General features: G+C 50.4%; 1 protein-coding gene and 1 long non-coding RNA gene across 2 annotated transcripts in view; one reads left to right on the top strand and one right to left on the bottom strand.

The window, feature by feature from the left end:
* Nucleotides 1-14,660, bottom strand: part of LOC134341152 (potassium-transporting ATPase alpha chain 1-like) — a 53,159-nt gene that overhangs the window by 19,963 nt on the left and 18,536 nt on the right. The window contains exons 11-18 of the mRNA XM_063038939.1: nt 7,316-7,450; nt 6,912-7,104; nt 5,021-5,196; nt 4,440-4,576; nt 2,892-3,042; nt 1,583-1,751; nt 983-1,137; nt 67-190 (exon numbers count right to left, since the gene is read on the bottom strand). Coding sequence (XP_062895009.1) covers nt 67-190; nt 983-1,137; nt 1,583-1,751; nt 2,892-3,042; nt 4,440-4,576; nt 5,021-5,196; nt 6,912-7,104; nt 7,316-7,450 — 1,240 coding nt within the window. The remainder of the gene's footprint in view (nt 1-66; nt 191-982; nt 1,138-1,582; nt 1,752-2,891; nt 3,043-4,439; nt 4,577-5,020; nt 5,197-6,911; nt 7,105-7,315; nt 7,451-14,660) is intronic.
* Nucleotides 2,824-14,488, top strand: LOC134341153 (uncharacterized). Its single transcript, XR_010016717.1, has 4 exons — nt 2,824-2,960; nt 3,111-3,474; nt 4,985-5,179; nt 11,949-14,488. It is a non-coding gene; the product is annotated as an uncharacterized LOC134341153 (long non-coding RNA).

Raw genomic sequence — 14,660 nt, 5'->3', positions numbered from 1 at the left:
CCCAGAGCCCTGACACCTCAGGGAGGGAGGACGGGATGGGACGGGACGGGGGTGGGGGGCACCTACCAATTTGGAAATAGGAGTAGGCAGCGAGCGGCTCGTTGACCAGCCGGTCCTTGCGAGGGTTCCGCGGCCTCAGGTGCATGATGTCACTTTCCGCCTTCTCGTAGGCGAGGGAGACGGACGGGAACTGTTCCGGAGAGAGAAGAAGGGAGATGTCAGCCCAGGGACGAGAGCAGAGGGAGATGGGTGTGAGGGGTGGGGAGTCTGGTCTGCGAACAGGGTGAAAGAGAATGGTTCTGGGGACTGCACTGGGAATGAATGGGTGTGTGCTGGTCTGCCATGGTACGGTGTGGGTTTGTGCTGGGACAGATCGCGTGTTTGTCGAGACATGATGTGTGTCTGCTGGGTGGGAGTAGTTTGGTACTGAGGTGTGTGCTGGAGAGCCTGCTGAGAGAATGCTGGTCTCTGCTGGGAAAAAGTACACTGGGATGAATATTTGTGCAATGGGGTGAACTGGGAAGGTGCTGGTCTCTGCTGGGATGGATCGGGGTGTGTTGGGATAGAAAAAGGAGTGCGCTGGTCTTGGCTAGAACGGAGTAGGAGAATGCTGGGCTTTGCTTGCTGGGATGGAGCAGGAGTGAGTTGCTGGGATGGAGCAGGAGTGAGCTGGGATGTGTGAGGTTGTGCTTGGATGGGGGTTACTAGTCTCTGCTGGTACATTGTGGAAGTGTGGTAGTCTCTGCCAGAATGGAAGTGTGTGCTGGGATGGGTTGGGAGTGTACAATCTTTGCTGAGATGTGTGTGATTGTGCTGGGATTGGGGGAGGGGTTTACTAGCCTCTGCTGGTACAGAGTGGGAGTGTACTGGGTCAGAGCAGGAGTGTGCTGGGTTCTTCGGGGACAAAGCGGTTCAGTACTGTGGGGATGTGGGACAGGATCAGTCGCAAGGACCCCACCCACACGGCCGCTCCCACACTCACGATATCGGTGGCCAGCTCAATGAAGAGGATGGTGATGCACCCCAGAGGAAGGGGAACACTCATGGTGATGTAGATCAGGTACGGCGCCAGTTCCGGAATGTTCTTCGTCAGCGTGTACGCAATGGACTTCTTCAGGTTGTCGAAGATGAGTCGACCTGAACAATGGGAAGGAAGGACAGAGAGATTTAGTCTGTTGTGTGATGGGACGGTGTGGAGGGAGCTTCACTCTGTGTCTGACCCTGGGACCCTGTGATGGGACGGTGTGGAGGGACCCTCACTCTGTTAGACCCCGGGAGTGTGTGATGGGACAGCAGAGGGAGTGTGTGATGGGACAGTGTGGAGGGAGCCTCACTCTGTCAGACCCCGGGAGTGTGTGATGGGACAGTGTGGAGGGAGCCTCACTCTGTCAGACCCCGGGAGTGTGTGATGGGACAGTGTGGAGGGAGCCTCACTCTGTCAGACCCCGGGTGTGTGTGATGGGACGGTGTGGAGGGAGCCTCACTCTGTCAGACCCCGGGAGTGTGTGATGGGACGGTGTGGAGGGAGCCTCACTCTGTCAGACCCCGGGAGTGTGTGATGGGACAGAGTTTGCTCTCCCACCTTGCTCCACACCCGTGACGATGGAGGCGAAGTTGTCATCCAGGAGGATCATGTCAGCAGCATTTTTGGCCGCGTCCGAGCCGGCGATTCCCATTGCGATCCCGATGTCTGCTTTCTTCAGTGCAGGGGAGTCATTCACCCCATCCCCTGTGACGGCCACGATGAATCCCTGGGTAAAAGATGGACCAAAAGGCTTTGAGTGGCGAGGAAAGCTCACCCCAGTTGGTTCCCCCACCCCCTGGAGGGGGGAGAGACAGAGAGACAAATACGGGCAAGGGTGAAGGGGGAAATAGAGGGAGAGTGTGGAGAGCAATGTTTCCTCTGTGGTGTGTGTGCGCAGACTTCTTTTGCCGCTGGCGCAGAAGGGAATTTAATCTGCACACAAAAGGTTGTCTCCCTCTACGTCGTTGGCACGATCGTACACTATCACATTTCCTCTTCCGGTTTCTGACGCAGATGTGGAGGTTACAATTACTTTTCTGCAGATTTTTGAACTGCGCTATTTATACCGTTTTTATTGAAGAAGTTATTCAGTGCGCACAAGTTGTTGTCGCGAGGCAAAAAAATTGCACAGCGGAAGTTTTTTGTGCACACCCAGTCATTGGAAATTAGAGGGAACATTGGTGGGGGGGGAGCGACGAGTGGGGAGGGGAGGGGGTGGGGGAGAGTGAGGGATTGGGGCAGAGACAGAGGGAAGGAGTTAAAGAGGTACGAGAGGGAAGGAGGGGGTGAGGAAGAGAAATTGGAAGTGGGGAGGTGGTTTGTCACATAAACAGGGAAGGGTGTTGGGTCCGGAGCTGGTCACAGGTACAGGGAGGAGTGTAGGAACCGGAGGGGAGTGGGTGGGGGCTCACAGGTACGGGGAGGGGTGTAGAGCCCAGATGGGGTCATACAGATGGGGAGCGGTGTAGGGGTCGGGGGGCTTACAGGTACGGGGAGGGGTGTAGAGCCCAGATGGGGTCATACAGATGGGGAGCGGTGTAGGGGTCGGGGGGCTCACAGGTACAGGGAGGAGTGTAGGAACCGGAGGGGAGTGGGTGGGGGCTCACAGGTACGGGGAGGGGTGTAGAGCCCAGATGGGGTCATACAGATGGGGAGCGGTGTAGGGGTCGGGGGGCTCACAGGTACGGGGAGAGGTGTAGGGACCGGAGGGGAGTGGGTGGGGGCTCACAGGTACGGGGAGGGGTGTAAGGACTGGGGGGGTGGGGTGTTACAGAGACAGAGAGGAGTGTAGGGACCAAAGGAGGAGGGTTCACAGAGACGTGGAAGGGTGTAGGAGTTGGGGGGGTGGGGTCACAGAGTCACTGACCAGTTTCTGACAGCTCTCCACGATGATCAGTTTCTGCTGGGGCGAGGTACGGGCAAACACCATCTCAGGGTGAGTCCGCAGGATGTCCACCAGTTCGTCCGAGGTCATGTCTTTCAGCTGACCGCCACTGATTACCGCTGCTCTTGCCTCCCTGCAGCCATAGAGACAGACGATCTTACCTTACGCTGACAATATCTCCACCTCTTTCTGTTACTGTAGGGGATAATTTCCCACTCAGACCGCCTTCGGAATACGCAACACTACAGCTCGATTTCATTAGAAGGTTAAGGAGGTTCAGCTGGTCACCGAACACCAACTCCAACAGATGTCCTGTTGAAAGTGTCCTGACTGGTTACACCACGGTCTGGTCTGGCAATTCCAATGCACAAGGACGGAAGCTGCAAAGACTGGTGGGCTTAGCCCAATACATCACGGACACATCCCTCCCCACCATCGGCAGTATTTGCAGGAGGTTCTGCCTCGAGAAGGCATCAAATTCCCACCACCCGGGCCATGCCATCTTCTCGCAGCTCACATCGGGCAGGAGATACAGATGCCTGAAGTCTCACATCACCAGGTTCAGGTACAGCTACTTCCCTTCAACCATTCGGTTCCTGAACCAACCGGCACACCCCTAATCAGTAGCTCAGTCTAAATGCGCATTGCACTGCAATAGGTGTATAATTTATGTTTCACTTAAAGGATTTTGTGAGACGAGGAGAGGTGAAGGGGCTGGAGAGGGGTCACAGAGACAAGGAGGGGTGTAGGGCTGGAGGGGGTCACAGATGGGAGGGGTTAGGTGGGGGTCACAGAGATGGGAGGGGTTGGGTTGAGGGTCACAGAGATGGGAGGGTTAGGTGGGGGTCACAGAGACGGGAGGGGTTAGGTGGGGGGTCACAGAGATGCGAGGGTTAGGTGGGGGTCACAGAGATGGGAGGGGTGTGAGGGGTCACAGAGATGAGGGGGTTAGGTGTGGGTCACAGAGACAGGAGGGGTTTAGGTGGGGGTCACAGAGACGGGATGGGTGTGAGGGTGTCACAGAGATGAGGGGGTTAGGTGGGGGTCACAGAGATGGGAGGGGTGTAGGGGGTCACAGAGATGAGGGGGTTAGGTGGGGGTCACAGAGACGGGAGGGGTGTAGGTGGGGGTCACAGAGATGAAGGGGTTAGGCAGGGGTCACAGAGATGGGAGGGGTGTAGGGGGGTCACAGAGATGAAGGGGTTAGGTGGGGGTCACAGAGATGGGAGGGGTGTAGGGGGGTCACAGAGATGAGGGGGTTAGGTGGGGGTCACAGAGATGGGAGGGGTGTAGGTGGGGGTCACAGAGATGAAGGGGTTAGGCAGGGGTCACAGAGATGGGAGGGGTGTAGGGGGGTCACAGAGATGAAGGGGTTAGGTGGGGGTCACAGAGATGGGAGGGGTGTAGGGGGGGTCACAGAGATGAGGGGGTAGGTGGGGGTCACAGAGACGAGGGGGGTTAGGTGGGGGTCACAGAGATGAGGGGGTTAGGTGGGGGGTCACAGAGATGAAGGAGTTAGGCGGGGGTTACCTCCGGTCGACCTGCTCCACTGGGATCCGCCTGCGAGCTGCGATGTCCTCCACGGTCTCACTGCCCTCGGAGATGATGCCCACGCTGCAGGCGATGGCCTTGGCAGTGATGGGGTGATCACCGGTCACCATGATCACCTGCACAGGACAGAGCGATGGAAACCTTCTGACAGGCTCTTCATTCCCACCCACCTCCTGACTGTCAGCACAGTCTGAACCCCTGGATTAGATCCCAGCTTTTAACCCACATCCGGAGAAATATTGTTCTATAAATAAACCCCCTGAACCCCTGAATTAGATCCCAGTCCATAACCCACTCCAGGTATCTGTTATTCTATATATAACCCCCCTGAACCCCTGGATCAGATTCCACCTGTAACCCACTCCCAGGGAAATGTTCTGTATATAAACCCCCTGAATCCCTGGATTAGATCCCAGCCTGTTACCCACACCAGAGGTCTGTTATTCTACAATATAAACCCCTGGATTAGACCCTAGCTTGTAACCCACTCCTGTTACTCAATATACAACCATGTCCCCTAACAGCCCCGGACCCCACCCCAGGCTTTTCTCCCCACTCACTCGGATCCCTGCTGTACGGCATTTCACCACCGCATCTGGGACGGTGGCTCTGGGAGGATCAATCATCGATATCAGGCCATCGAAGCAGAGCCCGCTGGTGGGGAAGTTCATCTCGTCGGTGTCAAAGTTGTAGCCACGGGGGTACTCCTTCTCTGGCAGGTAAATATGGCAGAACCCTGTCGGGGGCGGGGGCCGGGAGTGGGAACACGGCGCACCTGGGTGAGAACACACGCCTCCCTGTCCCTGGGGTTTCACCCCTGAAGGCTTCCCACCCTGTTCTGCTCCTCTCCCAGTCTTGTTTCCATTCCCCCTCTCTCTACATATGACAGAAAAGTTAACACGGTCCCTCTCCTTCTGCCCACTCCCTCTCCCTCCGCCCACTCCCTCTCTCCTCCACTCCCAGCCTTGTTTCCATCCCCCCCTCTCTATATATGACAGGAAAGTTAACACACGGTCCCTCTCCCTCCTCCCATTCTCTCTTTTCTCTGCTTCTTTCCCTCTCACTGAGTCTCTCTGCCAAATCCCCCCTCTTTTTCTCACTCCCTGCCTCATTCTCTCTATTCCTCCCTCATCCCCTTCTCTCCTATCCCTGCCTCTCTCACTATCTCCCTTTCTGTCTCTATACCTATCTTATCACCTCTCTCTGTCTAACCCGTATTTCTGTCTTTCCCTCCTTCCGCTTCAAGTCAAGTCAAGTCACTTTTTATTGTCATTGGGACCATAACTGCTGGTACAGTACACAGTAAAAACGAGACAACGTTTTTCAGGACCATGGTGCTACATGAAACAGTACAAAAACTACACTGAACTACGTAAAAAACAACACAAAACTACACTAGACTACAGACCTACCCAGGACTGCATAAAGTGCACAAAACAGTGCAGGCATTACAATAAATAAACAAGACAACATGCACAGTAGCAGGCAGTAGGTTGGTGTCAGTCCAGGCTCTGGGTATTGAGGAGTCTGATGACTTGGGGGAAGAAACTGTTACACAGTCTGGTCGTGAGAGCCCGAATGCTTCGGTGCCTTTTGCCAGATGGCAGGCGGGAGAAGAGTTTGTTTGAGGGGTGCGTGGGGTCCTTCATAATGCTGTTTGCTTTGCGGATGCAGCGTGTGGTGTAAATGTCTGTAATGGCGGGAAGAGAGACCCCGATGATCTTCTCAGCTGATCTCACTATCCGCTGCAGGGTCTTGCAATCCGAGATGGTGCAATTTCCGAACCAGGCAGTGATGCAACTGCTCAGGATGCTCTCAATACAACCTCTGTAGAATGTGGTGAGGATGGGGGGTGGGAGATGGACTTTCCTCAGCCTTCGTAGAAAGTAGAGACGCTGCTGGGTTTTCTTTGCTATGGAACTGGTGTTGAGGGAGCACAGTTTAGCTCTCTCATTCGTTCTCTCTCTCTCTCTCTCTCTCATAGAGGGGGTGCAGGCAGAGAGCACTATATTACAGCAAAATTGACACAGTGTCACTTTGTCCCCCTCTCTCCATCATTCTCGTGCTCTCACTCCCTTTTTCTTTCCCTCTCTCTTTCTCTCCCCCATCTCTTTCTCTCTCTCCCCCATCTCTATCTATCTATTTCTCTCTCTCTCTCACACACACACACACACACACACACACACACACACCCCACCCTCTCACTTCCTATATTACAGGAACACTAGCAGATTGCCATACTACCCCCTCTTTCACCCCCCCCCACACTCTGTCTGCCTTTTTCCCTCTCTCCCGCCCCCACCCTCCACCTCCTTCCCGTGATGACACCACCCCCCACCTTCCCCACTGACGTGTCCCCTTGCCCCCACCTTGGGGTGGTCACCCCACACCCTCTCTCCACAACAGCCCCTCACGCGATGGGTTACACCTAACCCCCCCCCGTGTGATTACCGAGCACCCTCTCGCCCAGACCCCCCAGGTCGAGGTAGGCGGTCTGGAAGGCCTCCCTCCATTGCCCGTCGAGGGGCAGCTCTTGCCCTTTGATCATGATGGTGCTGCAGCGTTCCAGGATCCGTTCTGGCGCCCCCTTCATCACCAGCAGGTAGCGCAAGTCCAGCGGGTCCTCCATCTCGTGGATCGACAGCTGGGGAGGCAGAGGCAGGCCGTTAGAGCATCCGCTGCCCCCACCACAATAGACCACCCAATGGACTCGTGCACGACCTCTGACCTCCCCGCAACCCCGGCCGTGACCTCGTGTCCTTCAGTAATGCCATGCATGGCCAGCCCCTGCCTTGGTCCACACTGACCCACCCGCACCGTTAACCCCCTGCCCACAGGATGCGCTGCCCCCTCACCTGGAACTTGTTGGTGGAGTTGAAGGGGATCTCGTTGACCTTGCGGAACCGGTTCCGGTAGTCGCACACGTTGCCGATGGTGAGCTCGGTAAACTTGAGCAGCGCCGTCTCAGAGGCGTCGCCGATCACCTCCCTCTGCACCGGGGTGAGAGAGGGGCGGTCAGTCAACAGGTCCGTGTGGGGTAGCGGGGGGCCATGGGGAGGGGGTCCGAGGGCGACTGGGAGCACTAGCGGGAGAGGCGGCAAACGTGAGCACGGCAGAGGGTCGCGAACGGGAGTGAGGGCGTGGGAAGGAGGGAGTGAGGAAGTGAGCAGAGGGCGAGCAAGAACTAGAGAGTGTGAACAGAGGAGAACAGGACCTAAAGGGTGAGAGGAGGGTCGGAACGGGAAGAGAGGTGGAAGGGGGCAGAGAGTGAGTGACAAAGGTGCAAGTTAAGAGAGTTTGAGATAATGTGTGCGTGGGACATCTTCAGTGCGTGTGTGGAACTGCCCCAGTGAAAGTCATTGCGTGAATGGCAGTGGCATATCTAAGGTATGGCAGGTATGGCACGTGCCCTGGGCACCACTGAGCCGTTTCTATTAAAGTCAGACAAGCCATCCTCGGATAGTGAAAAAAGAATTTTCTTCAGAAGTATGATCTGTCTTTGATTATCATGGGTGAGAAGCACTAGCATGGCCTTATTTCAGAGCATTGTGTAAGAAAACCATGAAACGTTCCTTCACGAAGAAGAAGGAAAGTGGAGCTGAAGGATGGAAGAGACGAAAGTTGGAAGCGGAGGAAGCCAAGAAGTTGAGCAAGTTCTTCATGGCCTTCTTTGAAAAGCCCGGAACAAGTAGTTTGACACGTTCCATGGAGTCGCCTGCACCTGCTACAAGTTTGTTAGAATCCGAAGGTGGGTCAAGTACAAATGCGTCACACATAGCTATGTTTCACCCGTTTCAACTGAAATGGGCCCCACCCTCCCAGGGGCCCTCGACTGACATGCAAAAATTTAATGCACAACTCCCAGATGCCACAATATTCTCCTGCTATTGCCAGCCGAACCACCACTGGGTGCTCGCTGACTGACATCTGAGAAAATACATTAAAATATTGACTTCACTTGTAAACATTACTTCTAGCAAAAAAGGCTACTTTTCAATGAGAGGAAAATGAAACGCTCCTATCCTAGTGCTGAAAAACGGAGAGTATTAGACAACGAAACAAAACTTCTAAATAGTCTCCCAAAAGTCACATCTTTCTTTGGTCCAGCATCTGTAAAAGACCTGCCGACTGCAGTTGCTGCTGCATCATCGTCACAGCTTGGGGCTGCAGTGCCAAGTGACAGTGTAAGCGGTGCAGGAGATGTTGATAATCAGAGCAATGAAAATGAGAAGAACAGTTCTACTCAAACAGATGGTGATAATGATGACTAAACTTGGTTTGATGAAGAAGCACCACAGCATGATGACAGTCCTACAACTGAGACAGGTGAGGGAGATGCTGCCACCAGCACACCAGACAGAGAGAAAGCCCCACTAACATTCACAGAGACCGATCCGGCATATTGGCCAACGCATATTACCAGTGACCAACGGATCGACATCGTTAGGACAGGTCCAGTTCAGTTAGAGGACATTAACTTTCCACAGAGCCAATCACACCGTCATTTTACCAAGGACAGATATCTTATGAAGATGAAAAATGGAGAAACCATTTGTAGGTCATGGTCAATGTATTCAGAATCATCTGATTCAATCTTCTGTTTCTGCTGTATCCTATTTGGCAAGCAAAATCGGAGTCTCACTTGCGGAGGTTTCAGAGTGTGGGAACGACTCACTCTCACACTCCAGGATCATGAGAAGTCAAATGTGCACTGTGCCAACAAGGATAGCTGGTGCGAGCTGGAAACACGCTCAAGAATGCACAGTGCCATTGACAGCACGTACCAAGAAACGCAAATCCTGGAAAAAGAGCACTGGAATGATGTCATGAAGAGGTTCATTGCCATAGTCTGTCACCTTGCAGAATGAAACCTTGCTTTCCGTGGCCACAATTCCACCCTACATGAACCAAATAATGGGAACTTTCTAGGTCTGGTGGAGCTGCTTGCCGAGTTCGACCCAGTGATGAGCGAACATGTCAGACGAGCAGAGAAAAAAAAGATTGCTGACCACTACATGGGGAAAACCATACAAAATGAGTTAATCACACTTATTGGAGAGAAGACACTCGAAGCGATAACAGAGAGAGTAAAACAATCACGTTACTACTCTGTGATAATGCACTACTGACGCTGCACACATAGAGCAGCTCTCTGTGACACTGCGCATTGTCACATGCCAAGTAAATGTCGGAGCTACTGTTAGTGAGCATTTTGTCGGTTTCCTACCAGTGCTTGACACAACAGGTGCAGGCCTAACCAACGTTTTCTTAACGCATATGGAGAAGTTAGGATTAGCTATCTCAAAATGCAGGGGGCAGGCATATGATAACGGGAGCAATATGCGGGGTGCAGAAGAGGGTGCTAGATATTAAGAAAAAAGCACTGTTCATGCCGTGCACCAGCCACAGCCTAAACCTAGTCATTGTCGATGCCGCAAAATCAACAGTGGAGTCTGAGAGCTTCTTTGGGGTGCTGCACGTCTATACACACTATTCAGCTCATCGACACAGAAACAGGAGCTCCTGTCACTGACTGAACATGCCACACAGAAAGGTGACAGTGAAACCACATCTGCAACCAGAGGCTAGAACAGGAGATCATGTCATGGAAATTCCTGCTGACTGTTATCATCTGGTACAAAGTTTTACATGAGGTGAATCATGTCAGCAGGCTGCTCCAGAGCCCACAAGTGGGATTCGATGTGCTACAGCGCGAGGTACAATATGTTCTGAAATTTCTCAAGGAATACAGAGAGAACGGCCTTTCATCCACCCAAACAGATGCCAGAGACGTAGCTGAAGAGATAGGGTTGCCTATAGCCTTTCCTACTGCACGAATCAGAAAACCAAAACGCCAGTTCCAGGACGAGTCCCAAAGTGCAAATCCTTCCCTGACAGTGGCACCCGAGGAACGGTACAAGGGAGACGTTTTCCTTCCACTAGTGGACTCGGCCATCACAGGCATTAGTGAACGCTTCAAGCTGATGGAGTCATTTTACAGTCTGTTTGGCTTCATTTATGGAAGAGAGGAAATGAAAAAAGCCACCCAAAGTCTCACACTGAAAGACAGCTGCGTAAACATGGAGAGGACACTTGGTGATGTGGATGCTGAGGACCTTTTGCGCGAGGTGTCGGCTGCTGTCAGTGCCGTGCCTGCAAAAGAAACCACTGGCCTGCAGATTCTGAGCTACATTTACAGCAACAATCTGGTTGAACTGTATCCTAACCTCACCATTGCTCTAAGACTCATGCTGACAGTGCCTGTGACTGTAGCGAGTGGAGAGAGAAGTTTTTTGAGGCTGAAGCTCATCAAAACGCATCTGAGGACAACCATGCTCCAGGAGCATCTGTCAGTTCTTGCTCAGATATCAATTGAGCAGGAAATAACAAGATCGCTGGACAAAGATGAGCTCATTAAAGCATTCTCAGCACTCAAGCACAGGAGGGTGGTGAAGTTCTAGTGGAGAACATTGTTGGAAAAACATTATAAGATACTTCAAGACCCCATATCAGGAAAAATATAAAGATACAAATGTGATGTGTTGGAGAAGGTGCGGCTCCAAGGAGGCAAATCATTTTCATATTTTCTGGGATTGCCCTAAATTAAGTCTATTTTGGGAAGGTATTCATAGAACATTAGTTAAGGTACTTAGGTCCCAGATACCTCTGAACTTTGAGACGCTCTATTTGGGGCATGTATTGTTCCTTGAACAGAAGGAAGATATAAAGTTGCTGCAGGCCCTCTTAGCGGCAAGTAAGAAATCAATCACTAGAAAATGGCTAAATCCAATACCACCTACATTAGAAGATTGGTACGAAATTATCTTGGAAATATTTAAAATGGAAAAGTTGACCTACTCCCTGAGAACTCAAAAAGAAACATTTTATCAAATCTAGTGGTAAGTCTTTTAACACATTTTTAGCAGAAATAAAGTTTATAATTAAAATAATAAAATAAACCACATATTTCACTCAAAATGTGTATAGGCGATTAGGAGGCATTTCCACAAATAGTAATTTCTCTCTCCCGCTTGCATCCCCTCTCTTTCTCACTCTCCTGTTTGCTCTCCAGGCCTTACCTGAGCTGTCCGTGTGCTGAAAGAGCTGTTTGCTGTAAACTTCCAGTAGTTAACTTTCAGACACTGTTCATTGAATAAATAAAGTGTGAATTTTCATTAAGTATGACATTGCTTTTGTTATTAATTTAATTAGAGGGAAATTGTTTAAGCTGTTCTTATGTCAGCTGATACCTAACACATAGTGCCATTCAATGCAGACTAGTTGCTGAAAAGGGCAAGGCTTCTCACTCCAAAGCAAAAAATGTCATTGTTTCAGTTTTTAATTAAGAGAATTGTTTGGATTATGTTGAGCTGTCTGTCCATTATGCTGAAAGTGCATATAATGCATCAACGTTTAAGTCCGAAATTATACCATTATTGATGCAAACCAACTTGAATTTTCACTTTTTTTCTTTCTTTTTTTTTGGAGGTGGGGGTAGGGCCCCACATTAACTCTTGAAATGGGCCCCCAGATGCTTAAGGCCGCCTATGGTATCACAAGCCGAGGAGGAAGCCAAGTCAGATAAATCCGAGTATGACGAGATTAAGAGTGAGGCTGCCATAGAGAACGTGGACATGACAGGAGGGGAAGATGATGGTGGTGGTGGTGACGCTGAGTTTATTGAGGAAATTTTACCTGACGAGATTGAACCTGATGACACTGAACCTAGTGAACTGGACCGTGTCAAAGAGCCTCGAATTGTCATACCAGAAGTGAACGAACAGCATGACATCGGACTTCTGAAGTTTGACAAGGATATTGGAAAAGCAATTCTGCCTGACGCATTGAGAACAGGAATAGTAGAGCTGGGTTTGAAGTATTTCCAGAACAGTGAGGGGCCTTTCTTACCAACAAATAACTGTTCAATGAACAAAACTTGGTTCAAGAGGAAATTGGGAAATGGTCGTGATGAGGAAGTGACTCGCTCGTGGCTGGTCTATTCCCCTTCTAAAAATTCTGCATTTTGTATCTGTTGTCTTCTCTATTCCCGGTCAGACCATCAATCCTCATTGGAGCAGGAAAGCACCTGAAAGGATTAGTATTCATGAAAATGCCAAGAATCGTTGGGAATGCTTCACACAGTGGAAAGAAATGGAAAGAAATTTAGCTGGAAACAGAGGAGTTATTGACGTGGTATTTCAGTCACAGATTGAGAAGGAAAAGCAGAAGTGGTGTGATATCTTGACGAGAATCCCTCACTGCATAAAATTCCTTGCGACTCAGAACCTGGCTTTGCGAGGACATGGGGAGTCACTTCAGCTAGACGATGACTCCAATGTGGGAAACTTCCCTGGCTTACTGAAACTACTGGCCATCTTTGACCCTGTCATAAAAGAACACCTTTCATTTGGAAAGTCATCCTGGATCCACGTCTTATCTTTCACTGGGTATCCAGAATGAATTCATCCACATGATGGCATCCACTGTTCGCCAGAGTTTACTGAGAAGCATTCGTAAAACCAAGTACTATGGTCTCATGTTCCACTCGACTCCTGATCAGGCACACCGAGCAGATGTCAGAAGTAGTAAGGTATGTGAAAGTTGATTTTGAGAGGAAAACAGTCCATGTTAGAGTGTCCTTCCTTGGTTTTATCCAGATAAGCCAGAAGGATGCTGAGAGCTTGGTTGAAGACATCTTGAAACAGCTAGAGAAGGACGAAATGGAGCTACAAGATTGTCGGTCACAGTGCTATGACAACGCTGCTGTGATGGCTGGACACAGAAGTGGTGTTCATCAAAGAATAAGTGAGAAAAACAACCTGGCAGTGTTTGTGAATTGCGACAATCACTCTCTCAACTTGGTGGGCGTACATGCAGCCAAGCAGGATACAATGATGGTCACGTTTTTTGGAACCATCGATGCTCTCTACGTGTTTTTCTCTCATTCAACACAGCGCTGGGAAAAACTCAAAAATGCCTTGCCTATGGTTGTTAAGTCGGAGTCCGAAACCAGGAGGAGTGCAAGAACAGAAGCAGTGAAGCCCGTCAACAAGTACCTTGAGGAGATACTTCAAGTTCTCCAGGACATGATAGACAATGAAAACCAGACCGGTGAAACAAGAAAGTGATGCAAGGCAGCTGTACAATTGCATGTTGAGTTACGAATTTCTGAATTTGCTAGGATTTTGGAACAAAGTACTCATTCTCATTGACCGTATTTAAGAGGCTACAGGATCCTAGCATGAACTTCCATGACGCTGCCCTGGATTTGAAAGCCCGCCGAGATCATTTTTATGATGAAAGAGAAGTGTTGATCAGTGAGTCACTCGAAGGAGGAGTCGGTCTCTGTCAAGAATGGAATATTGAAGTTGAAAGACGTTAGAGACGAAAGAAACGAATGGCTGATGAGAACTCGAGAGATGCTGGGTTAACAGCTAAGGAAGAAATGGAAAGAGTCATGAAGGGAACACTCGACCATCTTCACAGAGAAATGGATGAAAGGTTCGCTTCTTTGCACAACACTGACGGCAAGTTTGGGTTCCTTCTCGATGTCGTGGGACTGTGTTATGGCGCCGACAGTGACGACCTAAAGAAGAGGTGTGAAAATTTGGGCGAATTGTACAGCTCTGATGTTGATGGACAGCAGCTACATGAAGAAATTTTGGATTGCAGAATGTTGCTATCAAGGCGAGTCAACATGAAAATATCAAGACCTGAAGAGCTTCTTGAATCTATTGTTCAGTATGGAGATGAGCGCATCTTCCCCAATCTTCACATTGCTATTCAGATAATGCTAACCATCGCAGTTTCCATCACCAGCTGTGAGAGATCATTCAGCAAGTTAAAACTAATACTTTCATATTTGAGAGCCTCCATGGGTCAAGGCAGACTCTGTGATCTTGCCCTGCTGAGTGTAGAAAGAGAAGAAACAGAAAAAACTGACTGTGATCACATCAGAGACCAATTTGCATCAGTGAAAGCAGAGAAGGTCCAGTTATAATTTTCATGCAGTGCCATAATTAGTTAATTAAAAGATTAACAAGCTTGACTTCTATTTTTGAGCTGATATTACAGTAAAGTTATCTAAAAGATGGGTGTCAGATGTTTGGATAGGGCACAATTCCAGTGCTTGCCATAGGCGCTATTTTCCGTAGATGCGCCCCTGGTGAATGGGCAGAAACTGTAAGTGGACAAATGCCT

Source organism: Mobula hypostoma, assembly GCF_963921235.1.
Source record: "Mobula hypostoma chromosome 8 unlocalized genomic scaffold, sMobHyp1.1 SUPER_8_unloc_1, whole genome shotgun sequence".
Classification (NCBI taxonomy): Eukaryota; Metazoa; Chordata; class Chondrichthyes; order Myliobatiformes; family Myliobatidae; genus Mobula; species Mobula hypostoma.
This window is presented reverse-complemented; position numbering and strand designations above follow the sequence as displayed.